The sequence below is a fragment of the Euleptes europaea genome, chromosome 5 (genome assembly GCF_029931775.1).
Source record: "Euleptes europaea isolate rEulEur1 chromosome 5, rEulEur1.hap1, whole genome shotgun sequence".
Classification (NCBI taxonomy): Eukaryota; Metazoa; Chordata; class Lepidosauria; order Squamata; family Sphaerodactylidae; genus Euleptes; species Euleptes europaea.
In genome coordinates this window covers 45923730-45940304 of record NC_079316.1, presented here as the reverse complement: position 1 = coordinate 45940304, position 16575 = coordinate 45923730, and the positions used below count along the sequence as shown (strand labels likewise).

Sequence of the window (16575 nt, the reverse complement as noted above, 5' to 3'; positions counted from 1 at the left end):
CATATGATGCCTGTAGTAATCAGGCAGGTTTATATGGAAATAAGTGGTCTTTCAAATAGCCTGGTCATAACCAACACACTGAATTCAGTAATTTATACCAGATCATAATCTTGTGCTTAATTTTGAATCAGTTGAAGCTGAACTGACTGCTGCACATTGAGCACATTGCAGTAGTGCAGCTCAGATGTGACTGAAGTACAGATAACTATGATTAAAATCACCTTTTTAAAAAACCCTGTTCACAAGTTACAATAAATGTACTGGTAAGTACATCCCGTATGTATGCGCATACATCTATCTATTCGTAAGAAAGAGCCAACATGCATTCACTTTGCAAATAAAACCGGGGATCGCTACCTGGATAAATGTGAGATTTCAATCATATGTTCAGCTGTACATGTGCTGAAAGTAACATGTGAACTACTCAACACACATATAAAGAAAAATCAAGTATTCGCTGTATACAGATTGTATATGCATTCACTGTAACTTGTGAACAGGTCTAAGTAAGGGCCACGGGTTAGATGCAGACTAAATTTTCCACTTGTGCAAGGACTTCTGTCACTAGAATGAAACATTACTGCCTCCTCGCTCAGTGAAGCCCACTGATCTCCCCCAAAAGCTGCTCCTGCAGGCAGGAGACCCTCAGGAATAGCATGAGACACAAACTGGGGATTTGCACCAGGAAGGGCAATTAATGGAAATTACCCCCCTTCTGTTAGCATTAGTTTCAATCCAACCCTGCAGCTGGCAAACCATTCCAAGTTGGCCAGAGTTGTAATATGTCACAGACAAGATCAGACTCTCTAGTAGGAAAGAGGAATCTAACAGCATCCCCACTGTAAACCCAATCTTTCTAGGGAGCACACCCTCACCCACAACAGGCTGTCTCATCAGTCTCTGATTTGGTACAGAATTGACCAACTGCGTCTCTAACTCATCTGCATTGTGCTTCAATTTATTAGCCCTTGTCCACCCCATTAACTGAGAACACTTTCTGTAAATCTCCAGACAACTGTAGTTCCATGTAGATTTTGAACAGTATGGGAAATTAAAACAGTGCCTTGAGGAGCTCTGTAAGGTAATTGCCATGGCTCCAATCAATATCCCCCCAGAATCACCTTATGATACCATTCAGTAAGACAGGAATGGAACCAATGTAGCATGCTGCCTCTGATACACACCTCTGCCAGCCTATCTAAATAGATACCCTGGTCAATGGTATCAAAAGCTGGTGAGAGGTCTAGGAGAATTAGCAGGGTTGCAATTCCCCTGTCTCTTTCCTGGTAAATATCCAACAGAACAACCAGGGCACCTTCTGTTCCATGTGTCCTCCAATGAGCCTAGCTAATTTTGTTTTCAATCCTTGTGATCACTTCAAAATAGATCCCACTGACTCCACAGGTGCAAGCTGCAGGCCACATGCCCTACTAGCAGTTTTAAATTGTTGATTTTAATGTGTGGATTTTATGCATTGTATATGTGCGCACTGTAAGCCGCCTCGAGTTGCTGTAGACAGAAAGGCAGATGGTGAATGTTTTAAATAAATAAACAGCCAGCCTCTAGTGGTTATCTAAAGAATGTATCCAGCAGCACAAGAGTAAAGAAGGAACAAACTGTGAGCGATCCTGTATTCGACAAGTAAGGAGCCAACCATGATCATGAGGGAGGGATACATGATTCTTCTCTGATAACATAAGATTAAGTTTGAGGACTACGCAAGTGCGAAAGCACCTGCAAGGTGCAACACAAATTTGTTCTTACCAAGGCACACCTGGGTCCTGTAGCACAAGTGTCTACTGTACAGGCACAAAGCTCCTTGGCACAGTGCTCGAGATACATTTTGATAGAAAAGATGTAGGCAATCCAGTCAGATGTTCACCTCACAGGTAAGTGAGGGAGTTAAACCAAGATAACGTCACCAGGCAATCATGTTCATGTTAAAAGTTCTCAGTATCCTTACTTTCTGAGCCACTCCCCCCCAAGTTTAATTAATGCCTCTGGCCACTAAAAAGTTGAGTACTGTTATGGGAACATCAGTGGGTACAGAATTAGTAATCGTTCTCCTATAGTTACTCCATTTAGCAGGGACGAGTAGACCGTGCCTGCAGTGGAGCCAGCGTTCGCAGCAGAGCAGCCTCCCCTTGCTGAGGTGATAAAGCTTCCCCATATTTAATTGCTGTTTGAAGAACATTACTGCGGCAAGAGGAATGAAATGGGAACAGTATGTAAATAATAAAGTTTTAATATTTTAAAAGCCAGTTATTTTTTAATTAGAGTTTAACATTCCTGGGGACTCTTTAGCAAAAGGAAGCAATACAGGCCCATTTGCAGAATGAATAAGCAAGTTCAGAGGTGGTTTGACTGGCTGTGACACAGCAGAGCATCCCGTCCTGAGAGTCTGGATTGAGGACAGCAGCACCCTTAGAACTCTGCTGCATTTTCAGGGGGTCCGTTTTTCATGGTGAGAAGTGCCATTCGGGGGACAAAGGTCTTTGCTCCCTTATACCAAATTGACATTTGATGCAAAATAGTGACCCTTTCCCCAACTTTTGAAAAGCTCTTGCCAGGGAGGGGATATTGGATATCCTTTTGTGGATTGCTTCTTTTCAAAGCCAGTGACCACTTTAAAGGAGATGATCCATAGTGTAATGTGCAGCATGGTCTGTCCCATCTCCTGAGAAAATGCTTGCCAAGGGAGGGGGAGAATAGCACAGGGCGCAGTGCTGTGAACGGCCTCATTTAAAATGGCTCTTGCAATCATTTTAAAGGAGGCCATCTGAAGCACTGTGGCCAGCACAATCCTCCCCCTCTTTTGGGAAAAAAAATCTACAGCCAATAAAGGGAGGCAATCATACTGCCCACAAAGTTGTCAGGAAGGACAATGAACAGATGGCCTCCTTTAAAGCGGAAGTTACGCCTTAACTTACGTGTGCGTGTCTGTCCTTGAAAAGTTGCCAAGACAGGGCCTAATTTTGTACAGGCAAAAATGTTCCACAAAAAGGGACTCAGTCCTAGCTACTCTATACAATTCTTTACAAAATAAGAGTTATGGTTTGCTTTCTGCGGAGAAGTCACACAACAAAAAATGATGAGAAAACTTTGAATGGATTCATGTGGACAGCTTGGCGTTTGCTGGGGTAATGTACGACTGCTTTAACTTGTGCCGAATTCATACTTCAATCTATTTGTGTTGCTCCCTAATGCAATAATAACTTCCAATAACTTTTCAGCAAAAATGAATTGAGTTGTCGAATGGGCACATGGGGAAGCAACCATATGACCACTATACTATGTGGCAGTCTCTGCATAGGTCAATTCAACTAAAGCATGGCAATTCACTTGTCTGACTTGATTCCTCATAAGTTTCAAAGGAAGCAACTTGTTCTAAATGGGAGAAGGGCTTCTGACAACAGGGATTAAAGGGACAAAACTGAGGCCCTGTGGGCCCATGGAGCCTAGACTATTTATGTGACTGGTTTTGTGGTATTTGAATCATAGAATCATAGAGCTGGAAGGGGCCATACAAGCCATCTAGTCCAACCCCCTGCTCAATGCAGGATCAGCCTAGAACAACCCTGACAATTTCGACTGGTTCTGGATGGTGTGAGGGGAAGCAGTGGAAACATTTGCATGGGTGCCTGTGGAGGCTCTCAGCAGCTGAGTAGAAAGAGAGTAATCATTAGGTAGAGCCAGCGTGGTGTAGTGGTTAAAAGCAGCGGCCTCTAACCTGGAGAACTGGGTTTGATTCCCTCCTCCTTCACATGAAGCCTGCTGGGTGACCTTGGGCTACTCACAGTTCTGTCCGAACTCTCTCAGCCCTCATAGAGGCAGGCCACGGCAAACCACCTCTGAACGCCTCTTGCCTTGAAAACCCCTCCGGGGGTCACCACAAGTCAGCTGTGACTTGATGGCACTTTCTATCACAGCAACAAACTCCCTAAACCTGCTTGCAATTTTGTTTGAAAAAAACTACGGCATTTATATATATATTTAAATGTATTATGTTTGCCAGTACAATGTTATATGCTAACAAAGTCGTGAATTATACATTTTATATCCTTAAAACAGTAAAATAAGTTTAGGGTTGGTTTTAAAAAATGCACATATTTCAATTTTCAGCTCATTTCCCATCTTTTAATAACCTCTTCCTCGTGGCTTCCAAATTTCCTCAAAACATGTATCTCTGTTGAAGAGGAGCTATGCTTGATAAGAAAAAAAACTGCACACGGGTCACACAGAATATATGGACAGGGTCTGCTGTGAGGGGAGGATTATTGGAGCAGCAGATTAAAAAAGGGAGAAGGATGCTATGCCAAGTTGGGACAGATCTGAGCAGACTTTGCAGGTGATCTGCTGGAGCATCTCCAGCCTCTGCAGAGGGTCAGCAAAATAAGGACCCATGAATTTCTCATTTCTCCTGCCCCACTTCTGCTTGCCAGATTCTCCCCAGTTTAATACACCTCAACCGCTCAAAATTCTGACAATAATGTGTGCTGTGGTGGATCGACTGCATGGTAATGAAGGCAACCATATGTTGCGTATAAGGCCAGCATTATATCAACAGTTATATGAATATAAACAAACAGCTTCAGTCCAAAGCACCTGACTGCCTCCACCAGTCTTAACCTGTATAAGTCCGGAGATCATTGGGGGGGGGGAGGGAAATGATGCAGGAACCTGATCCTTCAGCAGCGCAATTAGCAGGGACCTACGGGACGGTCTTCTTTAAGACTGAGCGGTTGTGCCTGAGGTTTTAATTTTAGGCTGTGTTTCCGACTCTAATGATTCTTTGGGAAGACAATGGATGTGATACTACTGCCTGATTCGAGCTGACAACTTGGCCCGACAACGATGAAGATGCAATCTCTGTTCTTACCATGCGCACCAGAATGGATTGTGTCTTGCTCCGAGCCAGACTCCTAGAGAATTATTGACGTCACCTCTGAATCTGCCTCCTGCATTTATTTTTGAATCCCTGCTGGGGGAGTCCACACAGAACCAAGGCAATATAACTTGCGCTTCATTAAACAAGTTAATTTCCTGTCTGGTCCTCCTGAGACATCAAAGTGTGGCATTTTAAAGCCCACTGAAGCATGTGGCGAGGGCTCTGCAGAGACTAATCCTCAGGAGTCTCCTAAATACTCTGCTCCACACGTGTCTTTGGAGCTCACCGTCTCCTAGGTCCCTGGCGAGCAGCCTGTTAATTTAATGGTGCACAGAGCAATGCTGCTTTCTGACAGTCAATTGCCTCTTCACCAATACAGAGCAATGTGTTGTACAAGGGAAAGGGATGCTGATGACGACCGATTCAAACATGGTCCACATGGAACCGCCCATCTAAATAGATCTAAGATTCATGAGCCAACTCTGTTACACATGAGATACTACCGGCTGCTGGTGCTGGGTAGACGCTGACTGATTTGGTTTGAATTTAATGATTTGAATGTGCCTCTTCTAGAAGAAATGCCTTTCCCCCCCACCTTTTAATTTTAATCCTGCTTTTGCCACTATACATTACTGAACAAATAAATGGATGCAGATTGATTCATCCTCCTCAAAAAGATTTCTTCAAGCATGGAGGGTGAACACCTGAGAGCAGCACTGAATTACATAAGCAAATGAAGCCTGCTGGCATGTTAGCAGTACTCCCATTCCATTGACCGCCTGCAGTCATTTAGGTGGAAAGACAAAAAAACAAGAGAGAGCTTTCGGGCCTAAAACCATCATGCAGACTAAGGGTCTTACCCACATTGCACTGAACAGATATAAAGGGGCAGAGATTCTGAGCACAGTAGCAATGATTGGAAGGAGGGTGTTGAACCCATTCTCCCCCCAGTCAAATTTGCTCCCTGCCAGGAGAGAACAGCAGGGGCAGGAAAGGGTTGCAACTCTATTTAACAGGGCTGCAGAAGGAACATTTAAAAAAATCTACACAGGAAATCAAATCTCCAACAGCCAGTCAGAAGCCCTGCTGGGCAACAAGCCCAGGTGGCCCTGCACATTTTCTAAAAACTTGGTGGGCACCACAAAGGGTGCCAGGGGGCAGCATAGTGCCCATGGGTATCACAGTGGGGAACCCTGCATTAGGGCTTCAACAATTTCAACCCCATTATCAATCTGAGCCTAGATCAGTGCACACAGCAGGGTTACCCCAGAAACCTCTGGTGTGGTGATGGCACTAAATCATCTCTGCCCAAAAGTTTCAGAAGTTTGTGTATTACTTTAAGAATCTGCAAAACCTTTATGACCAGTGACAACAGGACAAGAAAAGGGTGTGTTCACCCACAGGCAATAGTAGTTCTGTCTTCATTTCTCTTAAAACTGTCTTCAAACCTAGTAAACTGAGAATGGATGTGTCCAAGATGTCTCCAGTCTACCATTATGCCGCACTGGATTTACTAGTTTGCAATCTAAATTATGGTTTGGCTCAGATATCACATTGTAACCTTGGTTTAATTAAACTAATAATGGTTAGCGTGGTTGTCTGAATATGGGCCATCTCAATAACACAGCATAATTATGGTACATCAAACGAGGATTTGATACTGTGGTTTCAAATTGGTTATCTAACCACAACTAGTTGTAATGGAAAATTTCCAGAAAATTTGAAACCATGTTGGAAACCACATTCTTTTACAGGTTTTTTTTGAACAAAATGGAATCTTAAGGACAAATGTAAATATATTCCTAACAATCCTAATTTTACTATTTTAACAACATAAAGTGCATTATTTAGAACTTACAGTGTAATTCTAATCAGTTACCCCCTCAAGACAACAGGCTTGAAAGGGTATAATTCAGCTTAGAATTGGCACTGTGAATTAGCAAATAAGATTGTTTTACTTGGCATACTTAAATGTTATAAATGCTTAAGCTTTCTACAACAAAATTGTGAATATATCCAATATTAGAATGGTGGGGGGTGGGGGGTGGGAAGTTATAGCCTGGTCTCGTCAGATCTCGGAAGCTAAGCTGGGTCAGTACTTGGATGGGTGACCACCAAGGAAGACTCTGCCAAGGAAGGCAATGGCAAAACACCTCTGCTTAATCACTTGCCTTGAAAACCCTATGGGGTTGCCAAAAGTCGTCTGTGACTTGACGACACCTACATACAGAGACAGCGAGAGAGCTAGGGTTGCCAGTTGTCGGTTGGGAAATACCTGAGGAGGGCTGGGTTTGGCTAGGGGAGGGACTTCAATGGGGTATAATGCCATAGAGTCCACCTTCCAAAAGTGGCCATTTTCTCCAAGGGAGTTGATCTCTGTTGCCTGGAGATCAGTTGTAATCCCAGGAGATCTCCAGCCACCACCTGGAGGTTGGCAACCCTAGAGACAGCATGCTGCAAGCTGCTGTTCCCTGGGCTACCTTAACATATAGCTTTGGTTAATTTACTAGCAATCCTGAGTTGTGATTTTAAATTTTGGGTTTTATGTTTTTAATGTGCTTTATTTTATGTTTTTATCTATTTTGTAAGCCGCCTTCAGCTCCATAAGGAAGAAAGACAGCTAATAAATATTTTAAATAAATAAATCGGTTTTGCAGGGTGGAAAAGGTTTAAATTATAAAACACAATTTTAGTAATAAACAAAAGAAAGTATATGATTTGGGCAGAAAAAACTACTCCACAGTCATAATAGCATATTTGGATATGGAGTTAAACTTTGTAATATTGAAAACACTGAACTGTTCGATAGTATATTATTATAATACAAATTATAGGCATTTTTGTTGTGGGCAAAATCTGTCACTTAAACAGCTATATTCTTTTAAAATCTGTTTATGTCTACATGATACATCAGGATTATCATTCTCTAATATTCTAGATTGCCTTGACCTGGATGGCCCAGGCTAGCCTGATCTTGTCAGATCTCAGAAGTTAAGCATGGTCAGTCCTGGCTAGTATTTGGATGGGAGACCACCAAGGAAGTCCAGGGTTGCTGTACAGAGGAAGGCACTGGCATACCACCTCTGTTAGTCTCTTGCCTTGAAAACCCCATAAGGGGTCACCATAACTTGACGGCACTTTACACAAACACAATGTTCTAGATTATTTTATACAAAAATATGCATGCTACACATTTTGAGCAGGGGAAGCCTTGTCTTAAAAGCATTTCACATGAAGTTTTTTTCTCCCCATCACTCCTCCAAATTCCCAGGTTAAGGGCAGGAAAGAGTCCAGTGGTTGGGTTGTATCCTGATTTTTTTCTGTCCCCCCCCCCCCCTTCTTCTGGTCCCACACAAGCCTACTAAGTGACAAGTATGGTTTCACATGACGTAGGAACACAGGCACCCTAGTTTCAGGTAGCCGGCTCAAGGTTGACTCAGCCTTCCATCCTTCTGAGGTCGGTAAAATGAGTACCGAGCTTGCTGACGGTAAAGTGTAGATGACTGGGGGAGACAATGACAAACCACCCCATAAACATAGTCTCCCTAGTAAACATTGACATCATCCCATGGGTCAGGAATGACCTGGTGGTTGCCACAAGGGACAACCTTTACCTTTATGGTTTCACATGACATAGGAACATGGGTGTCCTGGTTTGTTCATCAGTGGTGCCCTCATCACTGTGCAGCTGCCTGTCGGGGTGGGAGGGCATGGGCAATGAAACCCGCAGTTGTCAAGGCAAAACAGAATTTGAATCATCATCTCAGAGCCGAATTGCACTTAAATATGCTGGGCTAGGCTGAATGTTGTATTGTGAACCGCTCCGAGACAGCGCAGGAGAGGATGCAGTATAAAACGTTTTTAAAAATGAAATAAATGGAATAAATAAATAGGTCTGAAGTGACTGTAAGCATATAATGTTCTACAAGGGATAGAGGGGGGAAAATCCCTCTGTGGATGTGAATCTTATTGTTATGCTGCTCCGCCTGCTTTGGGTCAGGCAGCCAGGAGGTGTTCAGGAATTCACTTAGTGAGATGCTGCAGCTTCTTTCCAGTGGGTGATGTTGACAGTCCAGCACTGCCTTTGTTTATACAGCACATTTAATCCTTGGTTTTTCATTTTTTTTAAAAAAATATATCTTTCCACATCCGCTCAGAGAAGATGGTAATTTTCTGAAATTAAACACTTAGCTTGATTGCTGTTTTGTTAATTGCCACATTCACAAACCCCCCTGGTGCTCCTGCCTGTTTAACACGGATAATGCCAGAAAGATGATCGGCATCAAAGCGGTGTGCAGGTGGACGGGCGGCAGTACTGAGGCCTCCCCATCCTTGCATATTCAGACGGATTGCTCAGTATCATTGCACAAAGCAAAAGAATTGCACGGAAGGGATGATGGCTTCTCAAAACCACAGAGATGCACGGCCGAAAACAAAAATCAGGAGGGAGACATTTCCTTCCCATGCTAAAAGTGAGGTTGTGTGAAGAATCCTGCAAGATGGGGCTACCAACACTTTCTGGGAACTTCCGTCACAGCAGCCTACTGCTATGTTTTCATACAGCACTTGCTTTGCTTAAACACATGCATGCCTCGAGTAGAGACTGCTACATGACTGAAACGTGGGTGACTTTGTGTATAACAAAACTATCGCTTTGGTGGCTTCCCAGTTTAACAGCCTAACTGTGTATTCTTAAGAACACTTTCCTGGGAGTAAGCCCCATTGGACAGCCCTGAATAGGATTCTGAGTAGACCTACTTAGGATGGCAGTGTAAGCCTACACCTTAGTTGTGGAGTACTTCCTAGCATAGGGTCCAAGTGCCCTTGTTGCCTTGCCCCCTAGGAACTGACTCTGGCCCTCGTACAGCAGATGACTTTGGCACTGATGTGCCAGCGCTTGTCCCAGCTCCTGCGGCACCTTGGCAGAACAAGATCACATCTGACTCTTGGGCACAGTATCTCCTTTTTGGCCCATGCAAGATACAGAACTAAAGTTGCCAGCTCCAGGTTGGATAGGGTTGCCAGGTCCCTCTTCTCCTCCGACAGGAGGCTGTTGTTGGAATGTGCATGTGCTTGCACGTGCGCCAATGCGCATGTTTCACTTCCAGTTTAAAACCGGAAGTGCCGCCTCGCAAAGGGCCTTTACCTCTTCATTTGAGTGGTAAAACAGCCCTTTACCACTCAAACTAAGAGGTATAAGGCCCCTTGCGAGGCGGAACTTCTGGTTCTAAACCGGAAGCGTGTGCACATTTGCCCGCCAACCCTCAGGTGGTTGGTGGGCAGAGGGGTAAATTTCCGGGGGGTTGCCCGCCACCAGCAGGCACCCGGCAACCCTAAGGTTGGGAAATACCTGGAGATTTTTGGGGTGGAGCCTGATGAGGCCGGGGTTTGGGAGAGGAGGGACTTCAACGCCACAAGTCCAATTGCCAAAGCGGCCATTTTCTCCAGGTGAACTGATTTCGATCGGCTGGAGATCAGTTGTAATAGCAGGAGATCTCCAGCTAGTACCTGGATGTTGCCACAATCCTAGATGCCACAATGCCACAAATTCCTCTTCACGATCACCTATCCATCCCTCCACCTGCTTTAGAATGCTCCATTGACGGTTCCAAAATCGGTATTTGAAGGTTTCTGCCTAAAGGTCTGCATCACTTGATACAATGGGATCTTCAGCCCTATGTGCCAACTCACTTAAATCAGAACACTTGGATTTAAGCCAATTTAATTTTAGTGAAGACCAACTGAAGCCAACTGACTATGTCATCTTAAATCCAAGCACCCGGGTTTAACTTCATTGAGGACTGGGCTGTTAAGCTCCTAAATCATACAAACAACTTAAAAAATTGCTCCTACAGGCAATCACTGTTATAATCTATTTGTTACAGTAAGTTAGACATTGAGAAGGCTTAAAAGTAACCCATTCCCCAGCACTTCTGGCTTGAAACCAGATGTTCTACTTTTCTAATACAGGCAACTACTCAGGATTATTTGATTTTGCAATGCATTGAGGGTATATATAATTAGCTACAGTCCCATCAGTATGACAGGGCTGAGCATCATTGATGATCATGTAGTTCCCCTCTTCCAGGAGAAGCCAATTTATGCCCTAGCCCTAAACACAATTATTTAGAAGTAAGTAAATCACTTTCTATCTCCTCCTGAGTCACTGATCTTTCTTCCTGCCTGCCTTGATGCCACTCTATGGTCACTGTGCGCTTGTTCTACATTTGCAAGAGGGTAATAACTGTTTGGCTCTGCGTAATGACCCTCTGATGCCATCTCTCCCCCTTGCCCAAAGCTGGAAGCTATCAGTTCAGTGCTTCTGATGTCACAGAGGGCCTAGACCAGACTTGGTCTAGATTGCGTTGTACTTAGAAGAATGGGAAAATCTTAGGTTTCAAACTGCATAACCCATGAACATCTTATGTAAAATTCAACAGCAGCCTTGCGACACCTTAAAGACTAACAAAATTTTATTCCAGCACAAGTTTTTGTGGACTACAGCAAACTTCAGAAGTGGGTTACGGTCCACAATTGCTTATTCTGGAACAATGTAAGGTGCCACAAGACTCCTATTAATTTTGCTGCAAGAGGCTAACACGGCTTCCCCTCTAGAATAGCATGAAATTAAACTTCCTCTTATATGACAGGTGAAATTACATCTTGTAGTTTAAGTCTCAGAGCCTTTCACAGGAAGGGGACAGAAATCTTTGGCTGATTATAATGTAGGATTTAGCCATTTCTTTAGCCATTTCTAGATCAGACTCACAGCGGCAATTTGTGTCAACAGGCTAATGAGAGGACCATTTCAAGAATGAGCAGCAAACTTAGAAATTCATTAATCAGGGGAATAATATTTTAAATTCCAGTCTGTCAAGTAGCAAACTTGGCCAATGGATTGATATTCCTCAGGCTATAAAAGCAGTCATTCTTACCAAGGCAGAGCAAAGGGTTATGTTTCTTTGCAATGAAATATAGCCCTTTGCTTTCCCCACTTTTTGCAAGGACCTGATTCCTGTGTGTGCCACAAAACAACACCCTTCCAGGCAAGCAGGAAAATTTGTGATTGTTACAGAAGTTCTCAGGACCCTTTCAAAGAAGCGCCCAGGCTAAGCACTTCCATAAAAGCTGAAGAACTGAAGGGAGCACTGAATGTACAAGCAATTAGCTAGAAACTCAATGGGTGGAGAGGTATTTGGATGGCAAGAGGGACAGATGGGGGAGATAGCTGTAACAGAGGGATGAAAGGAAAAAATAATGTGGAGATGGATGGCTGGGTGAATGGGCAGACAGATGGTTAAGATAAGGGTACTGATCAATTCTTATGAACCTGAGAAAGGCATCCAAGTTTGTTTCTGTTAAAAATGCTTAATTAGACTAATTAAAGGGAAGAGAACTGACACAAATACTAGTTTTTCCATGAACCCCAAGCACACAATTTTCTCCATCATTTGTCATTACAGGCTGTCTGTTCCCCCCGCCCCCCCCCCCCCGACTCTCATACATGATTTTAATAAAGCCCCATGAAGATTTTGAATGCACACTCCCATTGAAAGTCAGTCTATGGAGATACAGCTGTCTGTAATAACATGCGTTTCCCTGTTATTGACTGCCCAGCCAGTGACTCTTGCAGTTAGAAATATATTGCATTTTTAGGTCAGTGGTAAAACAAAAAAGAGAGGCCATCAAAATGAAACTCTTAAGTACTGGTGACTGAGGCAGAGCTAAATCTGCACATCTATTCTGCCTGGGCATTCCCATTAACCTCCCTTTAAACGCCTCTGGTGCTTGGCACCCATTCACTACCTGCTTAAACAAATACGAAAAGTTAATTTTTTTGTATCAACCACCAAATATTTCATTTCATCTTTCTGCTTTCTCAAATAACACTGGAATCTTGATGCACTGAAAGCAAACACACGTGCGCAGGATAATTACTGATCATGTCCCAACAGAGTGCAAATAGATCAGCTTTTAATAGTCATGACTTCATGATGGAAACAGGGAAGGAGACAAGAGTGTGGATGGACAGATGGAGAGCAGAGTGACTGACAGGTAGGCACAAAAGAAGCCCACAAAATGCCATTAAAAGGATAACAAAGCAAAGGGTCTCTGGCACAAGCAGGAAGATGGGAAGAGTAGGGGTAGATGGGGCTCTGGGGAATGCAAGCCTAGACAATAGACCATAGGAGTGGTTGACCTGCTCATGTTGAGGCCACTCCTAGGCCCTTTGCTTTCTGAGGGAAGGCAGCCACAGATGGATGGAGGAGCAGATGGGCAGGTGGATAAATGTCTAAATGGAGAGAGGGAAGGAGGAGCAAGCAGGCAAAGCATGTAAAAGAGCATGGATACAAGTGGCAGGTTGGATTGTACTTGGTTAGAGATAGAAGTGGCATTCAGGTGCAAACCTAATACAACAATCTGACAATTCTTCTTCCCTGGAGATGAGATGATCCGTGCCATGTTTTTGTTGTGAATTCTCTCAGGGGAGTGGAATTAACAAAGACTTCCCATTTTATATGTACCGTACAAAGCGGAAATTACTATCTCCTTGCTTGTAGCCAAGCCAAACAGATTGCCATCTATTGTTGCCTTCGCGTGTCAATTTTTCCTTTCATTAAGCTTTAGGACAGGGTCACCACCTGGCTGCTAGGACTTCCCCACCATCCTCCTAGCTACATGTATAGTGCATGCACTTTTCAGATCGATTGCCATCTGGCCTAACCACTCAAGCTCCACTATATCGCCTCTCCATTTCAGTAATCATTTATCTAGGATTGCTCCTGGTTATTAAACACAAACCTGTGCAGAAAAGACAAAGAAAGGAAGACAGAAGGTTCCAAGGAGATTAAAATGTCATTGGGAGTGAGTTTCTAGTCCGTTTGCATTCTTTCTGTAGTTGCAAAATGCATAGAGAATTGGCACTAGAACTTAGGACACTGTCACTTGCACATTAGTAATCAATGTCCTGTAAATACATAGAATCATAAAGTTGGAAGGGGCCATACAGGTCATCTAGTCCAACCCCCTGCTTAATGCAGGATCCACGTAACAATTTATAGTTTCCTTTATGTAAACAAAAAGACCACCTAGGGTATAAAACAAACTCAGAAATCAACTAGTTTCACCACTAAGGTGGTCTTTCACCACAGACCCAAAAACGTACTAGGGTAAAATTATCCATAAATTTTATTTCCAGAAAACAAGGATCCAGGGAAACATTTTATGTGGTTTGGAGAGATACAGCCCTTCCTGATAACCAGGTGACCCTTCTGATAACCTGGTGAACTTTACCACAGATGTAACAAAGGGTGTTAGCAATTTATAAATGCCACATGTTTTTTGCCTCGTGTGAATGTATGCTTTCAGGCTCTGGGTGTTATATATTGTGAAACACAGTGTCTTCTGTCACCACAAATAGATTATTTTTTTTTGTGGGACTCTTTTTTTTTTACCTCAAAATATGCTGGAATTTGGCTTGAGGTATGAATATGCCCTAGAATACAATCTGTGAAAGTTTTTACAAGCACAGCAGCAGAGTTAAGGGATTTCCTATATGATACTTGCACAATAATTGAAAAGTTGGGCAACTCATTCTGACTTGGATCCAGCAGATTTGTGCCTGTGCTTGGGGCCTTGTGTGAGCAGAAGTGTGAAAATAAAACATCTTCATGCTCGACCTTTGCACTAAGTTAACCTTAGTGTAACCTAAGTCATTTTCCTGCTTTCTCAAGATGTTGTGCAAGCAATTTCTGGGCACTATAAGATAAAGAGGAAACCACTAGTTGTTGCTGAAGAGTTCACACAAGCAGAACAGTGGTTAAATCTGTTCACATTTTCATGTGTCCATTGGCAGATCCAGGCCTATGCCTTCTCTCAAGTAATGCTTCTGTTGTTATTTTATGGCCATGGCTATGTGATTGGCACACTATGTGATTGCCATCACTAGGGATACTAGTGCAACCTCCCTCCACTTTTACTTTTTGCAGAGCTGGTTTGGCAGCCTGGTTGGCTGGACCGTCCGATGGCATTGATAAGACACAAGATTGATTCTGACATCAATCCTGAGTCTAAAAGAGAAGAATCTACCAAAGAAAAGGCCTAGAGCAAAGCTGCCCACAGTTCTATTCTTACTGTAAGCCCACAGGGTCAATACCAGCACTGTCCATATTTATGAGGCTATTTAATTCTAATAGCACCTTTTAAAATGCTGTGTTTTATCTGCAAGCTTAGCACACATCTTTGGGGGAAAAACTTTAAAGAAGATCTGTGTTAACACACTGTTAGAAAGCTCATTTACCCTGTGCAGAGCGCACAACAGTAATGGAGGAGCACTCGATGGATATCACTGCTGGTTATGCTCCCCATTTGGTAAAAAATATTATTGCCTAACTCTTTTAAACTGGCGCCACTCATGCTGATTTGCCTATTCCTTCCAAACATTCTTACTCGCATCAGAATTCCTGGACAATATCCCCACCTAAACGAAGTTGATATAATATAGCGGTTAAGAGCATGAACTACAAGAATAAAATTGCCAATTTAAATCTCACCTCAGCCAAAAACCTCACTGAGTGTCCTTCAGTAAGCCATTATCTGTCTGCTCCATACCCCATTTTAATATAAAGATATCATAATACTAGCTCACTTTACTGGGTTAGTAAAGGGACTGCTGAGATGATGCATATAAGGCACTTCTAGTACTTCAGGAAAAAACAATATTAGTTTCCCAATATCAGGTTATCCACTTCTTCATGATCACTTGGATGACTGTGTCTAGGTAGAGAAGCCCCTGGTAAGAGGTATGTCCCCAGTGGAATGGTGTGGTGGTGGTGGTGGGGAGAGAAAGTGACAAAAGCTACAGCTATGGTCAGTAACACCCTGACCTGAATGGCCTGATCAAGTAAAATCTTGGAAGCAAAGCAGAGTCAGCCCTGGTTAGTATTTGGATGGGAGACCACCAAAGAAGTTCAGGGTTAAAACCCTACGGTGTTGCCATATGTTGGCTGTGACTTGATGGTCAGTAACACACTTGCAAATATTTGATAATACTGAATCAACCACGTTTACATCACAGTGATAAATGCAATTTCCTAAAGCACTCCTGTTTTATTTTCTTCATGTCAGGAAGCAAATCACATGGAAGGTCTGTGAAACTACTACTGAGGGACTTACCAGCTTGGTTGGTGGTGATGTTCACTGAGACATGCTGTGGTGGGAATGGGCTTTTGTTGGAGACTCCATTGACTGCTTGGATCTCAAAGGTATATGGTGTGTGGGCCCACAGATTGCTGATGAAGACCCGGGTTTCTGTGAGGCCCAGCTGCCTTGGCACAAACTCCACATTATCATCACAGCGGGAGCAGCTACGACGATCAGAGCGACACTTCTTGCAAACAATGTTGTAGGTCACGTCGTCACGTCCACCTGTCTCCCGAGGTGGATGCCATTCTAGTATAATCGATGTTTCATTGACAATGGAGATCACATTGCGAGGCCCTGAAGGAACGCCTGTTGGAAAGCAATTGCAGATAAAAGCTTATGTAAGCAAATGTCTAGATATGATAAAATGTATAGTGTTTCTGAAATGCTGGAGTTTAGAGATGAGAAAGTATGGGCTACACAAATTTGGAAGCACCCCTTGTGATTATCTAGGATAGTGCTTTTCTTGAAGATCACTGGGGTAA

General features: G+C 43.2%; 1 protein-coding gene across 1 annotated transcript in view; it reads right to left on the bottom strand.

Annotated features, from left to right (window-relative positions):
• EPHB1 (EPH receptor B1) overlaps positions 1-16575 on the bottom strand; it is a 370423-nt gene that overhangs the window by 55044 nt on the left and 298804 nt on the right. The window contains exon 5 of the mRNA XM_056850342.1: positions 16064-16399. Within this exon, the coding sequence (XP_056706320.1) occupies positions 16064-16399 (336 nt within the window). The remainder of the gene's footprint in view (positions 1-16063; positions 16400-16575) is intronic.